General features: G+C 33.0%; 1 protein-coding gene across 4 annotated transcripts in view; it reads left to right on the top strand.

The window, feature by feature from the left end:
- The window catches only part of PTPN4 (protein tyrosine phosphatase non-receptor type 4), a 151,958-nt gene that overhangs the window by 127,747 nt on the left and 8,831 nt on the right, over positions 1-15,380 (top strand). For all 4 annotated transcript variants that reach the window (XM_031451265.2, XM_064484685.1, XM_031451263.2 and 1 more), the window contains 6 exons: positions 717-807; positions 892-953; positions 4,367-4,513; positions 6,069-6,197; positions 8,242-8,390; positions 9,663-9,798. In XM_031451265.2, coding sequence (XP_031307125.1) covers positions 717-807; positions 892-953; positions 4,367-4,513; positions 6,069-6,197; positions 8,242-8,390; positions 9,663-9,798 — 714 coding nt within the window. The remainder of the gene's footprint in view (positions 1-716; positions 808-891; positions 954-4,366; positions 4,514-6,068; positions 6,198-8,241; positions 8,391-9,662; positions 9,799-15,380) is intronic.

Raw genomic sequence — 15,380 nt, 5'->3', positions numbered from 1 at the left:
AGCTATAATTTGTAAACTAAAATGTTATTCTGAGAAATATTTGGCATAAAAAGAGTTCTAAAATGCAAAGTTTTAAAAATTGCTTCCAAAATACTAGCCATGGTTTCATAACTAGATGTCTGTTTACGAGAGAGGGATAAGGAGATTTTATAGGTATGTCATCAAACTACATTTTTTCTGTAATTAAATAACTATTGGAGATGAAGATAGGCTACTATAGACTTAAAAATCTCGAGTGAAAGAAAATAATTTTTGTGCCTTCTCAAATTTAATCCTTCTCTAAGTTTTGTCAGTGTAGTTAACCATCATTAAATATTTGTTGCTCTGAAGCATATGTTATAGATAAGTGACCGAAAAATATTTGTGACTATCAAATATTTAGGGTATATCCATGTTACTTTTAAACATCTCTATAAACTAAATGAAAGCTAGATGTTTTTTGCAGATTTACTATTCAAAACGTCAGATAATTTTGCTGCAAGCAAAATTGTTTTTATTTGTTTAACCGTTTTTCAAAATATATATAATTCATGTTAGAAATTGTGCAGAATTAAGCTTTGCAAATCTGGTTCAGTACTCTGCTAACCTAAGGCACATCATTGTATAGAGGAGGTATTCTAAGGAAAAAACCTGTTTCTTGATAGTATAGAAACAAGTCTGAAAAACAAAACAAACTCTTGATGGCTTTCTGGACTCGTCTTGTACTTTTTTTTTAGCAACTATATCGGAAAAAACCTGGAATGACAATGTCTTGTGCCAAATTACCTCAGAACATTTCCAAAAATAGATACAGAGATATTTCGCCTTGTAAGTATCTACCCTCTCTGTATGTTAAGCTTAATCTTTTTAACATATCTTTATTAAAACATTCTTTCTTTTAAATTTTTTCAGATGATGCTACACGGGTCATTTTAAAGGGTGATGAAGACTATATAAATGCAAATTATATAAATGTAAGTTGTTTTTAAATTATGCCTTTGTCATTTGGAATAAGAGGCTGCTATAAACTTTGAGGTTTATTCCTTTTTGTTTAAAAACCTCTAAGAGAATTCTAAAACTTCCAGGTATTGAAAAATTTATAAAATTACTACTTAAAGAAATACTTTTGGTACTGTTATGTTAATGTACACATAAATCACTGGAATAGAGTAGTCCAGAAATAGACTGAAGTAAATACTAGAATTTTGTTTATGGCACAGATAGTCTTTTAAATCATTGACAGTGAGACAGACTATTTGAGGAGTGGTTTAGGTCAACTGTCTAGAATACATCATTATAAGAAGGTGTTTCCCCCCTTCTGGGGGAAAAGAAGGATTACTGCTTACCTTTTTCTTCACTTCGTAATACAGAAAATTTAAAATATATAAAAATAGAGGAAAAGGTGAAATGAGACTTCATATATACATCACTCAGCTTCAACAATTGTGAGTTCATGGCCAGCTTTGTTTCACCTATACCCCTACCCATGCCCCAACACGTGCAGATTGTTTTGAAACAGATCCATACATCATGCTATCTATAAATACTTCACTCTTGATGTCAACATATATTCTAGACATATCAAAATATTAATGTGAAAAATAGAATCATGAAAAAACTTGGAGGAAATATGGGAGAATTATTTAAAGTCTCAGAGAAGAGGTTTTTCTAACTTGAGAAACATCTAAGCTATAAAGAAAAGATTGATGAGTTTGGCAGTATAAAAATTTTAATTTTGGAGATGCTTAAAAAGTGCTAAAATCAAATGACAAACCAAATTTTTAAAAATACTACAAAGGACTTATTTCTTCAATATACGAAGAGCTCTATAAGTGAATAAGAAAAATAAATACAGTGCTGTGAAAATAATAAAGGATATGCAAAGACAATTCATAGAAAAAGGTAAGCAAATGACATTTTTTGAAAAGTTTATGGCCATTTTCAAGCCTGTACAAAAGTGAGAGAATAGCATGAAGAGCTTCCCTTCAGAAACCTGTTGCCCAGCTCTAAATGGATAGTCTTGTTTCATCTAAACACTACCCCTGAATTATTTTTTAAGCTTAAATATATCTCTTTGTTTGGTTATAGATAGTCAGTTCTTGTTAATGGCAACAATTATAGTCTATAAAGTCTTCATGAACACAGAATTAGCAAATACTGAATCATCGCTCCAAGGGGAAATGGAGGGTTATCTCAGCTGAGCCTCTAATTGCATCATTTTGTCAGCTGATCAATACATAACCTTGTTTCTGTTTTAAGGAACTTACTTAATACACACTCACAGCCAACAGCACTATAATTCATGCCTGAAGGAAGCTTATCTAACATTATATATAATGCATAAGGCACATCATGGCCTTCTTGCACTTCGAAATACTACATAGCTCTTCATCACGACCCTTGGGGACAGTTTTAAACAGTGAAATCCCCAATAACAAGCCCCAAAACTAAAAAAACATGGTCCTAAATAGACCAGAAAAACATTTGTTTACAGTATTAGAGGAGAAACAAGAAAGCAGAAAGGCATCTTGGGCACATTCCTAGCTAATACTGTATGTCGGGTGACTCAAAATTTTTCATATCTTTGGACATGTCTGCAGATAACCACAAACACCCTGAAGTGTCTTGGGGTTACAAGTAAATCTTAGCAAGTAGGCAAATTTGCAAAATACAGAATACATGAATAATGAGGATCGACTGTTTTAGTATATACCTCTGATAAGGACTTTTTTTTTTTTAAAGCAAAGCTATAATACTATTATAACACTTAGAAAAATAACAGTAACAAACAGCTAAATGAATATGCTTAACTTAATTCACAAAAGGTACAAATCAAAACTGCAAGGAGTACCAGTTTTCACCTATTGGATTGAAATATCAAAAAGCTTGATAATACTGTATACAAGTCTATATCCTTTAGCTGAAGTCTTGGGTCAAATATACTTTGAGATTCAGAATTTTTTGGAGTTTTGAAAGGTTAATCAGTGCATGTAACATATTCATAATAAGTAATGTCCCCAGCAGGCTATGGGACATTAGGCTGTAATCAACATACTGGTACTCAGTAGCAAGCAAACTACGGATATCCCCACTAAGTGGAACTGAGAGACTATAAATAGTCTTATTTCAGGTCAGATATTGCTGTCAAATGAGTACAGATTAGGTTAGGTGTACCAAAAACAAAAAAGTCAGTCTTACACTTCAAACTGAGAGTTTCAGAGTGTGGATAAAGATGAATATATTAAGGAATTTAGTGAGAAACATGCATTCCTCATACATTATTGGTGGAAGTATAATGGAGAGTAATTTGGTCCTCTCTATTAAACTTTTAAAAGCACATACACTTTGATCCAGCATTCTCATTTCTTCCTCTTGCCCATAGAAATATATTTCTTCTTGTGTGCAAAAATGTTAAGATTTACAGAAGTATTCGGTGTAGCATTGCTTGTGGTAGCAGATAGGTTAGCAGCAACTTAAATGTTATATACATTATAGTATATTTATACAAGAGCCATTAAAAAGAATGAAATTTTATGTACTAATCTGACATGATCTCAAAGATAAAGTGGATAAAAGAAACACGATGCAAAACATTATATGCTACCATTTATATTTTACAGAAAAAAGGAAGATAGCTTTGCATGTTCATTTGTGTGTTGTGTATGGAGTATCTCTGAAAGGATGTATTAGAAACTAGAAAAAAGATTGCCCTCCTGGGCATAAACTGAAGGCTGGGATGGGAAGGAGACTTCTTTCCTCACCCTTTGGTGAGGAAAATCCTTCCAATTGCCATGTGCTTATGAAACCTTTTTTTTTTTTTTCAGTTCAGTCTTAAAAATATAATAGGATGATGATTCATCTTCCTCCAAAACTCGCAGTCTTACTTTCTGAAAATAATGAATTTAAAATATTTTTCTAACATATTTTCATGTTTTATATATATGATATATATAATTACGTATATATTACATTCTATATGTACACACATACATAATGTGAAAATCTAAACTAAAGCAAATGGCAGAATTTTTGCTCCTCACAAATTTTACTAATGAGCTGTTTAGAGACAAATAATTTTTATTTCTGTAACAAGTTTCTGCCTCTAAAACAGGATTCTCTGTAGAGCTGCTCTTAAAACCATGAGTGCTTTGGACAATGTTTAAATTCCTGTTTCCACTAATTGAAAGATAAACATGTATAACTACTAGATGTTGCCAAGAAATTTCTTCCACAAATAAAATAAATTGCTGATAAAGGTTTCTTTTATTGACTTTGTAATTTATTGACATTGGTTGTATTTAGTTATTTACTAGATGATTTTTATATGATTAATCATAGTAAAAAGTAATAATGCAAAAGATTTTGTTTTGTGTCCTTTTCTTTTTAGATGGAAATTCCTTCTTCTAGAATTATAAATCAGTACATTGCTTGTCAAGGGCCATTACCACACACTTGTACAGATTTTTGGCAGATGACTTGGGAACAGGGCTCCTCCATGGTTGTAATGTTAACCACACAAGTTGAACGTGGCAGAGTAAGTCATACTTGAATCTTACACATTGCTTGGACTTTTTAAAATTACATTGCATATAGAGCTATAACTTTTAAACTTCCTTTCTTACGGCATCATGATTAAAATCATCATGGTTAAGTGCTTAAAACTGTGACTAACACATAATAAATGTGTTACAATGTGATATAACTGTTAGCCATTATTATTGTTACTGTTTAAATGGATTAATGTATACTTTTTGATGAGAGATTTTTATCTAGACTATGTAAAGAACTCATACAACTTAACAATAAAATAACAAATACCACATTTAAAAATGGCAAAAGTATCTGAATACATGATTCTCCAAAGAAGATATTCAGATGGCCAACAAGGTTGTGAAAAGACGCTCCGCATCTTTAGTCGTCAGGGAAACGCAAATCAAAGCCACTGTGCAGTACTACTTCATATCTAGTAGGATGGCTAAAATAAAGATGACAGATAGTAACAAATGTTGGTGGTGCTGTGGAGAAAATGGAACCCTCCTATACTGCTGGTGGATTTGTAAAATGGTGCAGCCACTTTGGAAAACAGTCTGTCAGTTCCTGAAAAGGTTAGACATAGAGTTACTATAATCAGCAATTTCACTCCGAGGTATACCTAGGAGAATTAAAAACGTAATGTCCACAGAAAAACTTGTACACAAACGTTTATAGCAGCATTATTTTTAATAGCCAAAAAGTGGAAACAACCCGGATGTACCAGATAAAATGTAGTATATTCATACAGTAGATTATTTTTCGGTGATAAAAAGGTATGAAAAAATGATACATGCTACCACATGGATGAACCTCGAAAACATTTTGCTACATGAACAAAGCCAGTAACCAAAGACTATGTGTTTTATGATTCCATTATATGTAATGTCCAAAATAGACAAATCCACAGGGGACAGAAAGTAGATTAGTGTTGCCTAGGTCTGGAGTGGAGGAAGCAAGGTGGCAGAGAGGAATACACAGTGATTACTAATGGGTATGGGGTTTCTTTTGGGAGTGATAGAAATGTTCTAAATGTGATTATGGTAATAGTTACACAGCTCTATGATTATACTAAAAGCAATTGAATAGTGTATTTTAAATGAGTAAATTGGATAGTATGTGAACTATATGTCAGTAAAACTTTTTTTAAAAATCCTAATTATGAAAATAAATGGGATTGCACTTGGCATTTTAATTGAAAATTCTTTCTCATTGTTAACTTAAATCTAAGAAATATCAAAATTAGTACACCATTTTGCCACCTGGTAATAATTACTTCAGGCAAGAATTAATCATGAATGGTAAAACATTGGGTGGAAGGTTGTTAGAAACAGGATATTTGTAGTCTCAAAATCTATGCAAACAGATTATTATTACAAAGGAAAAAATGACAAAGAAAAAACAATGTTACTAGTTGGCAGATCTAGATGAAGAGTATATGAGAGTTTATGAAATTATTCTTTTAACTTTTCTGTAAGTTTGAAAGATCTTAAAAATTAAAACATTAAAAAAATTGGAGAACCTAAGTTTTGTATATTTCTAAAATCTATTGATATCAGGTTAAGTGTCACCAATATTGGCCAGAACCCACAGGAAGTTCATCCTATGGATGCTACCAAGTCACCTGCCACTCAGAAGAAGGAAACACTGCATATATCTTCAGGAAGATGACACTATTTAACCAGGAGGTAGGAAGACAGGATATCTATTTATTAGAACTGTTATGTTCAAGGTAAAGGCTTTGAAAGATAAGAATGTTTTTAGTCTGAGTCCTGGTCACTAGAAGAAATTAAAAATTGCTGAACTATTTGCTTCATTAGGGTTCTTTGGAATCTTATGAACTATGTTCTCCTACTATAATAAATTTGTTTCCAATTTCCAAGGTAAATATGAATGATCAGTGAAAAAATATAGTAAATAGTACTTATTACTCAATACTTTTCCTATTCATAAAAATTATACCAAGGTTGTTGGTTATAAAGATTTAAGTAATATCGGTGAAGTATTGGAGTACATTTGTAGGAACTGAAAGAACAGTTGAAAGCTATCAAATTATTACTCTGTTTTAAAAGAGTAGAGGAGAACAATTTTACAGTCTCCTCAGTATTAAGGAGAAAAAGATCGTAGGCAGGACCCTCTGGCATCAGACAGATTATAACTTTCTAATTTGTTAGTTTTTCTTACTGCTAGCTGAGTCACTCCACTTGACATCCAAATCCAGAGTCAGAAATGGAAACTGTTTAATAAATGATGGCTCAGTAAACCAACTGGAAGATGTGTGTGGAGAGCAGCATGCTGCCAGTCTTGTCAGGCTGCTAGAGACAGTGCACCCTGCTTTCAATGCTTACACCAGCTACCTTTGATTTTGAAGGGGACTAAAAGAAGAAAGAAGCAATTGCTAGGGAAGAGCAAATAGCCAATGCTATGAAGGCCCAGGCCTGTCCCATCAATAGTTATGCCTTTGGAAATGAGAGCTTATCTCCCCTGGCCCCACTCACCCACTGCCCGTACCGTACCTCCTCCCCAAGTGTGATCAGAGAAGTCCAGCAAGACAGGGCCTTAGACCAAAAAAGGAAGGAGCTAGAAGTTGTGCTGATATATATTAAAGGAATTTGACACTAAATAAAGTTAAAGTTACAAGAAGTAAAAAATTAAAGTTTCAAAATCTTATGGGTTAGAGATATTATCAGAATTCATTTAGGGTTCAGGGACATGTACTGTATAGCTTATGGTCTAATGTAACAAGTCAAGGCAATAAGCTATTTCCTCATTTCCTACATAGAAATGAAAGATAAGTTATACATGGTTACATAAAATGATGTGTATACCTTCATCCGAGTCCCTGTATTATCCTCCACCTATAGATTATCCATGGAAGTTTTTTGCTACCATAAATACATATACACTTGGGTGAATGAATGGACAGACAGACAGACAGATGCTACCCCAAAACTTAATAAAATATACTTTTATATTACCCGTTCTTATACATTTTTGGTACCATTAAATTCTTCTGTTAGCAATAATAGTCAAAGGTAGTTTGTATTAGATACCTTCAATTCATCTGAAAAATTAGTTATCAAATTAAACTGAAATGTCTTTGGGAATTCTTTCTTGATTACCTTTTACTTTCATGGTCTTTCCTGGAAGTTCCCTTTAATGTAAAGGATAATAACCAGATTTCATAGTGTTGAATGATTATAGCTACTAATTGTTGAGCATATGATTCCAAACAGCAGATTGGGTGATTTACAGGTCCTCTCACTGAATCCTTTAACGTAAGACTGTCCCTTTGAGGTGCAGATGTTATTTCATTTTTCAGTTGAAGAAAGTGAAGCTCTGAAAGTTATTGTCTTAACTGGCAAAGTTGAGATTTGAACCTAGATGTATATAGGTACCCAGATGTATAAAGCATATTCAGTAACCTTACTTTCTCCATTATATGAGCCCTTGGCTCCCAAAAAAGAATTAAGTCAAGATTTGAAAATTGAGTTATAAGACGAGTAATAATCCAAGTGACTAATACTTAAATGGTTACAACTGTTCTATAAAATGGTTTCTTTCCTTTTCTCTGAACTGTTGGGTTTTATTGAGTTTATATATTACTTTTGGGGGCGAGTAATGAGAGTAGTTTCTTTTGCTTTTCTTCTAAAATTGAAATGACAGGAATGTTTATTTATATTTTAAGAATTATTTCTAAATCAAGATGCATAATTTTTCATTTACACTTAGAAAAATGAGAGTCGTCAACTCACTCAGATCCAATATATAGCCTGGCCTGACCATGGAGTCCCTGATGATTCAAGCGACTTTCTGGATTTTGTTTGTCATGTACGAAATAAGAGGGCTGGCAAAGAAGAACCTATTGTTGTTCATTGCAGGTATTTTATTTTCTGTCTTTTATGATTGAGTAACTGACTAGCTATGTCATTTTTAAAGGGGAATATTTTGTTCTTAGGTTGATATTGTCACTACGATAATCAGAGAGAACTCAAAGCTATGCTCTGAAGGTAGAAGGCAAAGGGTATGTTCTAAGATATGATTGGCAGAAACTTTATCGTAAGAAGTAAAATTAATACTTACTACACTGATTCTTAGAAACTTGTCTTTTTCATAAACACCTCTGAAATTGGTTTGTATCTTAAACTTAATTGTATCTTAGATTTGATGAAATACAGTATTGTAGGAATTAGGCTGCAGCCTAAGTTTTGGAATTCCCCCTACCAGCAGGGTCCTCCTTCCTGGCCTATGGCCCCTCTTACGACTTTTGGTAAGTATCTCACTTCTCTTGAGATGGCCCTGCCCAGCAAATACTGTCACAGAATGTGCTGCTTCCACGAGCCCCAGGTGAACAGTAGCAGACGACCCTCCTTTCCTTTCAGACTCAGGCCCCCGTCTGTCCTCGACAGACCAAATACAATGACTCGAGCCTTACTGCCATCAACCCAGAGATTAAGAGCCTGAAATTTTCTCCTTATCCTGGCCACCTCTGTTAATAAGTGATTTATTTAGAGGATGTATTAAGGTATCTCTTTATCCTTAAACTTCCCAGCACTTTTCAGGAGCAAACTTTCAAATCATCAAAACAGATTGTAGACCGAATACTTAAGAGGCAAAATGGCAGGAATGGTGTACATATTCGGCCATTTCATGTCCTTAGTCCCCAGTAGCTACTATATCCACATTCACAGAGAATACTTCAAAATGTTGTTCCTAACTAACTCATTAATGGGTTTAATCAAAATTAAATTTGGTTTTAAAAATGATTTTTTGAGCATGTTTAATAGTTATCTTTTATACATTTGTTAATGATTTATTATTGTAGTTCTCTTATTTTGGCTTTAAAGGGAGTTGCTCCAGTAAGCTTCTATACCTTGTTCAGATTTTAAAAACTGAAATATAGCTCTTTTAAAGCAGTATTTTTACAACGGTGAAGGAGGGGGTGGGTGCAAACCATTTAACTTGTATTAAGTGTGAACTTTTTTGGTTTTCAAAATAGTTTCTAGTTGGCTTGCTACTTTTGTTAATATGAAACATTAAAATCAAATTGTTCTTCTACTGTATTATGATTCAGTACTTTAATGTTCTGCACAAAGTGCACAAGATGTTTAACAGAATAGTATCAGTAAGCCCCATATTTTTATCTTTTTTAGTGCTGGGATTGGAAGAACCGGTGTTCTTATTACTATGGAAACAGCCATGTGTCTCATTGAATGCAATCAACCAGTTTATCCCCTAGATATTGTAAGAACAATGAGAGATCAACGAGCTATGATGATCCAAACACCTGTAAGTACAAGTGTGTATTCTCAACATGATGATTTTTATCAGTGAATATTCCAAGCCATATTTATCTCTTTGTAATTTCCTGCCAGAGCTAATAACCCTAGCGCAGGAGTCAGCAAATACTACCCATGAGCCAAACCTGGTCCACTGCTTATTTTTATAAATAAAGTTTTATTGGAAGCAATCATGCTCATTTATTTATATATTGTCTATGGTTGCTTTCACATTACAAAGCAGAGTTGAGAAGTTGCAAAAAAGCACCATGTGGTAGTAAAACCTAAAATATATACTATCTGGTCTTTTACAGAAAATGTTTGTCAGCAGCACCCTAGAATGTTAATTTTTGACTGTCGATAAACAGGTGCAGAAGAGGAACTTGCCCTGTGTTACTTAGTCAAATGGAATGCTGAGAACGATAGCATTCCTAAACTGGAGATTCTTGATAGACCTGCTTTCAGTAAGGCAGCTATGGTGAAATTGCCTTTCTTTTTTACATAAGAACTTAAATTGCAACAACAAAAATCATGGAAATTACTAGCTAGTAGCTACTAGCTTACTGACTCTGATTTATTTTCTAAAAATCAAAAGAGGAATTATGGAATTTTAGAGTTAATGTTAAGATGATTTTAGAAATGTTAACATTAAGGTTACTGAAGTGAATTGATCTATGTGATTGTAAAAGTGCCTGTCATTTTTTTAGTTTTTAATTGTAGAAAATTTCAAACGTACACAAAAATAGGCAATATAATACAACAAATACTATGTTGAGTACTCAGACCCAACATTTGCCATAGTGTTTCCTTTATACTGCCACCTACTCTTTTCATATTTGAAACAAATCTTAGATATCAAATCATTTTGCCTATAAATATTTTAGTGTGTATCTCTAAAAGATAAGGAGTGTTTTTCCTTCTAAACAAAACCACAATACCATTATCACACCAAATTATAATTAACAGTACTAACCTAATACTAACAATAGCCAATATTCAGATTTCCAGTTGTCTCATATAAATCATGTCTTTAAATTTTAGAGCAGCTTCATTAAAATATAATCCACATACCATAAAAGTTACCCTTTTTCAAAGTGAACAGTTCATTGGTTTTTAGTATATCACAGAGCTTTGCAACCATCATTGCTATCTAATTTTAGGACATTTTCATCACCCAAAAAAAGGCACTCTGTACCCATTTTCCTTCACACCTTCCCCAGCCTTCCCCCAGCCCTGCCCTAGGCAACCAACTGTCAGTCTACTTTCTGTCTCTATACATTTTTGCCTGTTCTCGACCTTTCATATAAATGGAATCATACAATTTGGTCTTTTGAAATTGGTTTCCTTAAATTAGCATAATATTAAAAGGTTTATACATTCTGTGGAATATATCAGTACTTTTTTCCTTCAATAATATTTCACTGAATAGATATATCATATATTCAAATGTTGATGGGCATTTAGATTGTTTCCACATTTTGACTGTTATGAATAATGATGCCGTAAACATTTGTGTATATGTTTTTGTGTGAAAACGTTTTTATTTCTCTTGGGTGTATACTCAGGAGTGGAATTCCTGGGTCGTATGGTAACTCTGTCTAACCTTTTGAGGATCCCCCAGACTGTTTTCCAAAGCAGCTACAGTAATTCCCCTGGCAGTGTAGGGGGGTTCCATTTTCTCCACATCATTGTTATCACTTATTATTACCTATCTTTATTTTAGCCATGCTATTGAATACAAAGTGGCCTTGTGGTTTTGATTTGCATTTCTGTAATAACTTATGATATCAAGCATCATTTCATGTGGCCATTTATTTGTATATCTTCTTTGGAGAACTGTCCAAATCTTTTGTCCATTTTTCAATTTGCTTTTTTGTCATTTTATTGTTGAATTGTAAGAGTTCTTTATATTTTCTAAATACAAGTCTCTTACAGATCTATAGTTTACAAATGTTTTATGCTGTTCTTTCACTTTCTTGATTAAGTCATTTGAAACACAAAAGTTATTTTGATCAAGTCCAGTTCTGTTTGTTTGTTTTTAATCACACATACTTTTGGTTAGCTAAGAAATCATTACCTAACTTAAGATCACAAAGATATATTCCTCTGTTTTCTTTCAAGAGTTTTATAGTTTAGCTCTCACATTGAAGTGTCTGATCCATTTTGAGTTAATATTTGCACATGGTTTGAGGTAGGGTTCTAACTTCATTCTTCTGCATGTGGATATACAGTTGTCCCAGCCCCATTTGTTAAAAAGACTATTCTTTCCCCATGAATGGTCTCTGGGTCCCTTGTCGAATATCAGTTGACCACAAATGTAAGGGTTTATTTCTGGACTTTCAGTTGTATTCCATTGATTTGTGTGTCTGGTCTTATGTTAATACCCACTGTTTTGATTACTGTAGATCTGTAATAAAATTTGAAGTCAGGAAATGTGCATCTGCCAACTCTGTTCTTTTTCAAGACTGTTTTCACAATTCTGGGTCCCTTGCATTTCCATATGAATTTTAGAATCAGTTTGTCCTCTCTGCAAAAAAAGCACAATAGGAATTGTATTAAATCTATAGATCATTCTGGGGATTATTGCCATCTTAATGATATTCCATCTTCCAAAGCATTAATACAAAATGTCTTCCCATTTATTTATGTCTTCATTAATTTCTTTCAACAGTGTTTTGTAGTTTTCAGTGTGCAAGTCAGGTACTTGTTTTGTTAAATTTATTCTTAAGTTTTTTAGTCTTTTTGGTCCTATTCTAAGTGAACTTATTTTCTTAATTTCATTTTTGGACTATTCATTGCTTGGGCATAGAAGTAAAACTGATTTTGCATATTAATCATGTATCCTGCAACTTTGCTGAAATCATTTATTAACTCTAACTTTTTTTTGTATGTGTGAAAGTAAATTCCTTAGGATTCTTTTTATACAAGATTATGTTATTTGCAAATAGAGATAGTTTACTTATTCCTTTCCAATATAGATGCCTTGGTTTTCTTTTCCTTTTTGTCTTATCTCATCTTATCTTGTATTATTTCTTCTCTTCGTCTACCCAAGTGTCCTGGCTAGAACCTCCAGCACAGTGTTAAATAGAAGTGGTAAAACCAACCATCCTTGTCTTGTTCCTGATCTTAGGGGTACAGTTTTCTGTTTTTCACCACTAAATATCATATTAGCCATGGATTTTTCATTAACACCCTTTATCAAGTTGAGAACATTTTTCTCTGTTACTAGTTTGTTGAGGATTTTCATCATGAAATGGTGTTCAGTTTTGTCAAATGCTTTTTCTGTATCTGTTGAGATAATCATGTGGTTTGTGTCTTTTAATGTAATACACTAGATTGATTTTTGGATGTTAAACTAACCTTTCATTCCTGAAATAAGTCTTACTTAGACATGGTGTGTAATTCTTTTTATACATTCCTTGACTTGATTTGCTAGTATTTTCTTGAGGTTTTGTATCTATATCCATCTATACATACATAATAGATTTTTTTACTTTTAATTGTAGGAAAATACACAATATAAAATTGACCATCTTAACTATTTTTAAATATACAATCCAGTAGTGTTAAGTATATTCACCTTATTGTAAAACCAGTCTCTAGAACTTTTTTGTCTTGCAAAACTAAAACTCTATACCCGTTAAACAACAACTGTCCATTTTTTTCTCCCTTAACCCCTGGCATCCGCCATTCTACTTTCTGTTTCTATAAATTTGACTACTGTAGATACATCTTATAAGTGGAATCATACAGTTTTTGTCTTTTGTGACTAGCTTATTTCACTTAGCATAATATCCTCAAGGTTCATCCATATTGTAGCGTGTGTCAGAATTCCCTTTCTTTTTAAGGCTGAAAAATATTTAATTGTGTGTATAACCACATTTTGCATATCCTTTCATTTGTTGATGGACATTTGGGTTGTTTTCACCTTTCAGTTTATTGCTAAATAATGGTACTATGAACCTGGATGTATAAATATCTCTTTTAGACACTGCTTTCAATCTTCTTGGGTACATACCCAGAAGTCAAATTGCTGGATCATTTCATATATCATGAGTTTTGGTTTTGGTTCCTACAGCTTGTGTAAAGTCAGGATTCAGATATGGTCCACACATTTGGAGTGATTTATATGTCTCCTGAATCTCCTTTAATCTGTGTCTTCTTCCTGCATCTTTCTTCTTTTTTCTTGCCATTTACTTGATAAATAAACCAGGTTGTTTGTGTTGCATATTTTCTCATAGACTGGATTTTGCTGATTGCATTCCCAAGATGGTGTTCTTTATATTTCTCAGAAGTGGTAAATGGGTCTGTAGGCTTTAGCAGCTTAGGTGGTAATTACGTTCTTCCTTCAAGAGGTACATGATGTCTGTGCTTTCCTTTTTGTGATGTTAGCAGCCTTGAGTGATCAGTGTCTTCATCATTAATTCATTGGGCTTGCAAAATGATGATATTCTATCATTCTTTTTTTTTTTATTAGTTGTAATACTTCTTTAAAGAGAAACCTCTCATCTGCTATTTGGTTAACCAATGGTACAATCTGTACAGGCAAGACAAGATAAACGCTTGATGCTTTCCCTTTATTTACAAGTTTTCAATATAGTGAATTGGTTCATTGGCCTCTCTCAGTAATGAACACTTACTTTTGTTTGTTTTGGTATTACTTTTGAAATCATGGATTTAAACATATGTGATATGTTTCAACCCATTGTAATTATTTTTCTTTTTTTTCAAAAAAATTTTATTGTTGTATATAGATTTATAATGTTTCAGGTATACAGCAAAGTGATCCAGTTATATATATTTCTTTTTTGGATTATTTTCCATTATAGTTTATTACAAGATATTGAATATAGTTCCCTGTGCTATACAGTAGGTCCAATTATTTTTCTTAGTGATGCCTAAACTGTTCCATTTTTGGTCATGGGAGTCTATTCAGCCTAGCTCCTGAGGCTAGTAACTTTGATAGCTTCCTTGCTATCTGTAAAGATATTCAGACGCCAGCTTATACATTTCCTGCCCCAGACTCAGAATCAATAATTTCTCCAAAAGGCCCTGGTTCTTTTTATTGGGAAATTATTTAGGGACCACCTTCTAAGCACTAGGGGTTTTTATTGCTTTTGGGTAAATGTTAGTAATTGTCTCTGGAAATCTTCAATTGCCAGAGATAGGAAAACAAGCTTATCATGAGTTAATATTGGTGCTTCCAATACAGATTCAGACCACAGTGTTTTTACTTACAATTTTCTTTTTTTTTTTTCTTTTTTCTTTTTTCTTTTTCTTTTTTCTTTTTTTGAGGGGGAAAGTAATTAGGTTTACTTACTTATTTTTTTAGAGAAGGTACTGGGAATAGAACTCAGGAATTTGTGTATGCTAAGCATGAGCTCTACCACCTGAGCTATATCCCACCCCACCCCCATTGCCATTTTCTACTTACGTCTTTGTCCCTTTTCTTCTTTAACGTGAATGGTGGTTCTCTACAATACCAGAAATGAAATAGTTAGAATATCACAAGTACACTTTTGTTTTATTCCATATTACCCAATAACAGTCTCAGAATAATGAAACAAACAACTACAACTACCAACAGTCTAG

This window comes from Camelus dromedarius, chromosome 4 (assembly GCF_036321535.1).
Source record: "Camelus dromedarius isolate mCamDro1 chromosome 4, mCamDro1.pat, whole genome shotgun sequence".
NCBI classification, from domain to species: Eukaryota; Metazoa; Chordata; class Mammalia; order Artiodactyla; family Camelidae; genus Camelus; species Camelus dromedarius.
This window is presented reverse-complemented; position numbering and strand designations above follow the sequence as displayed.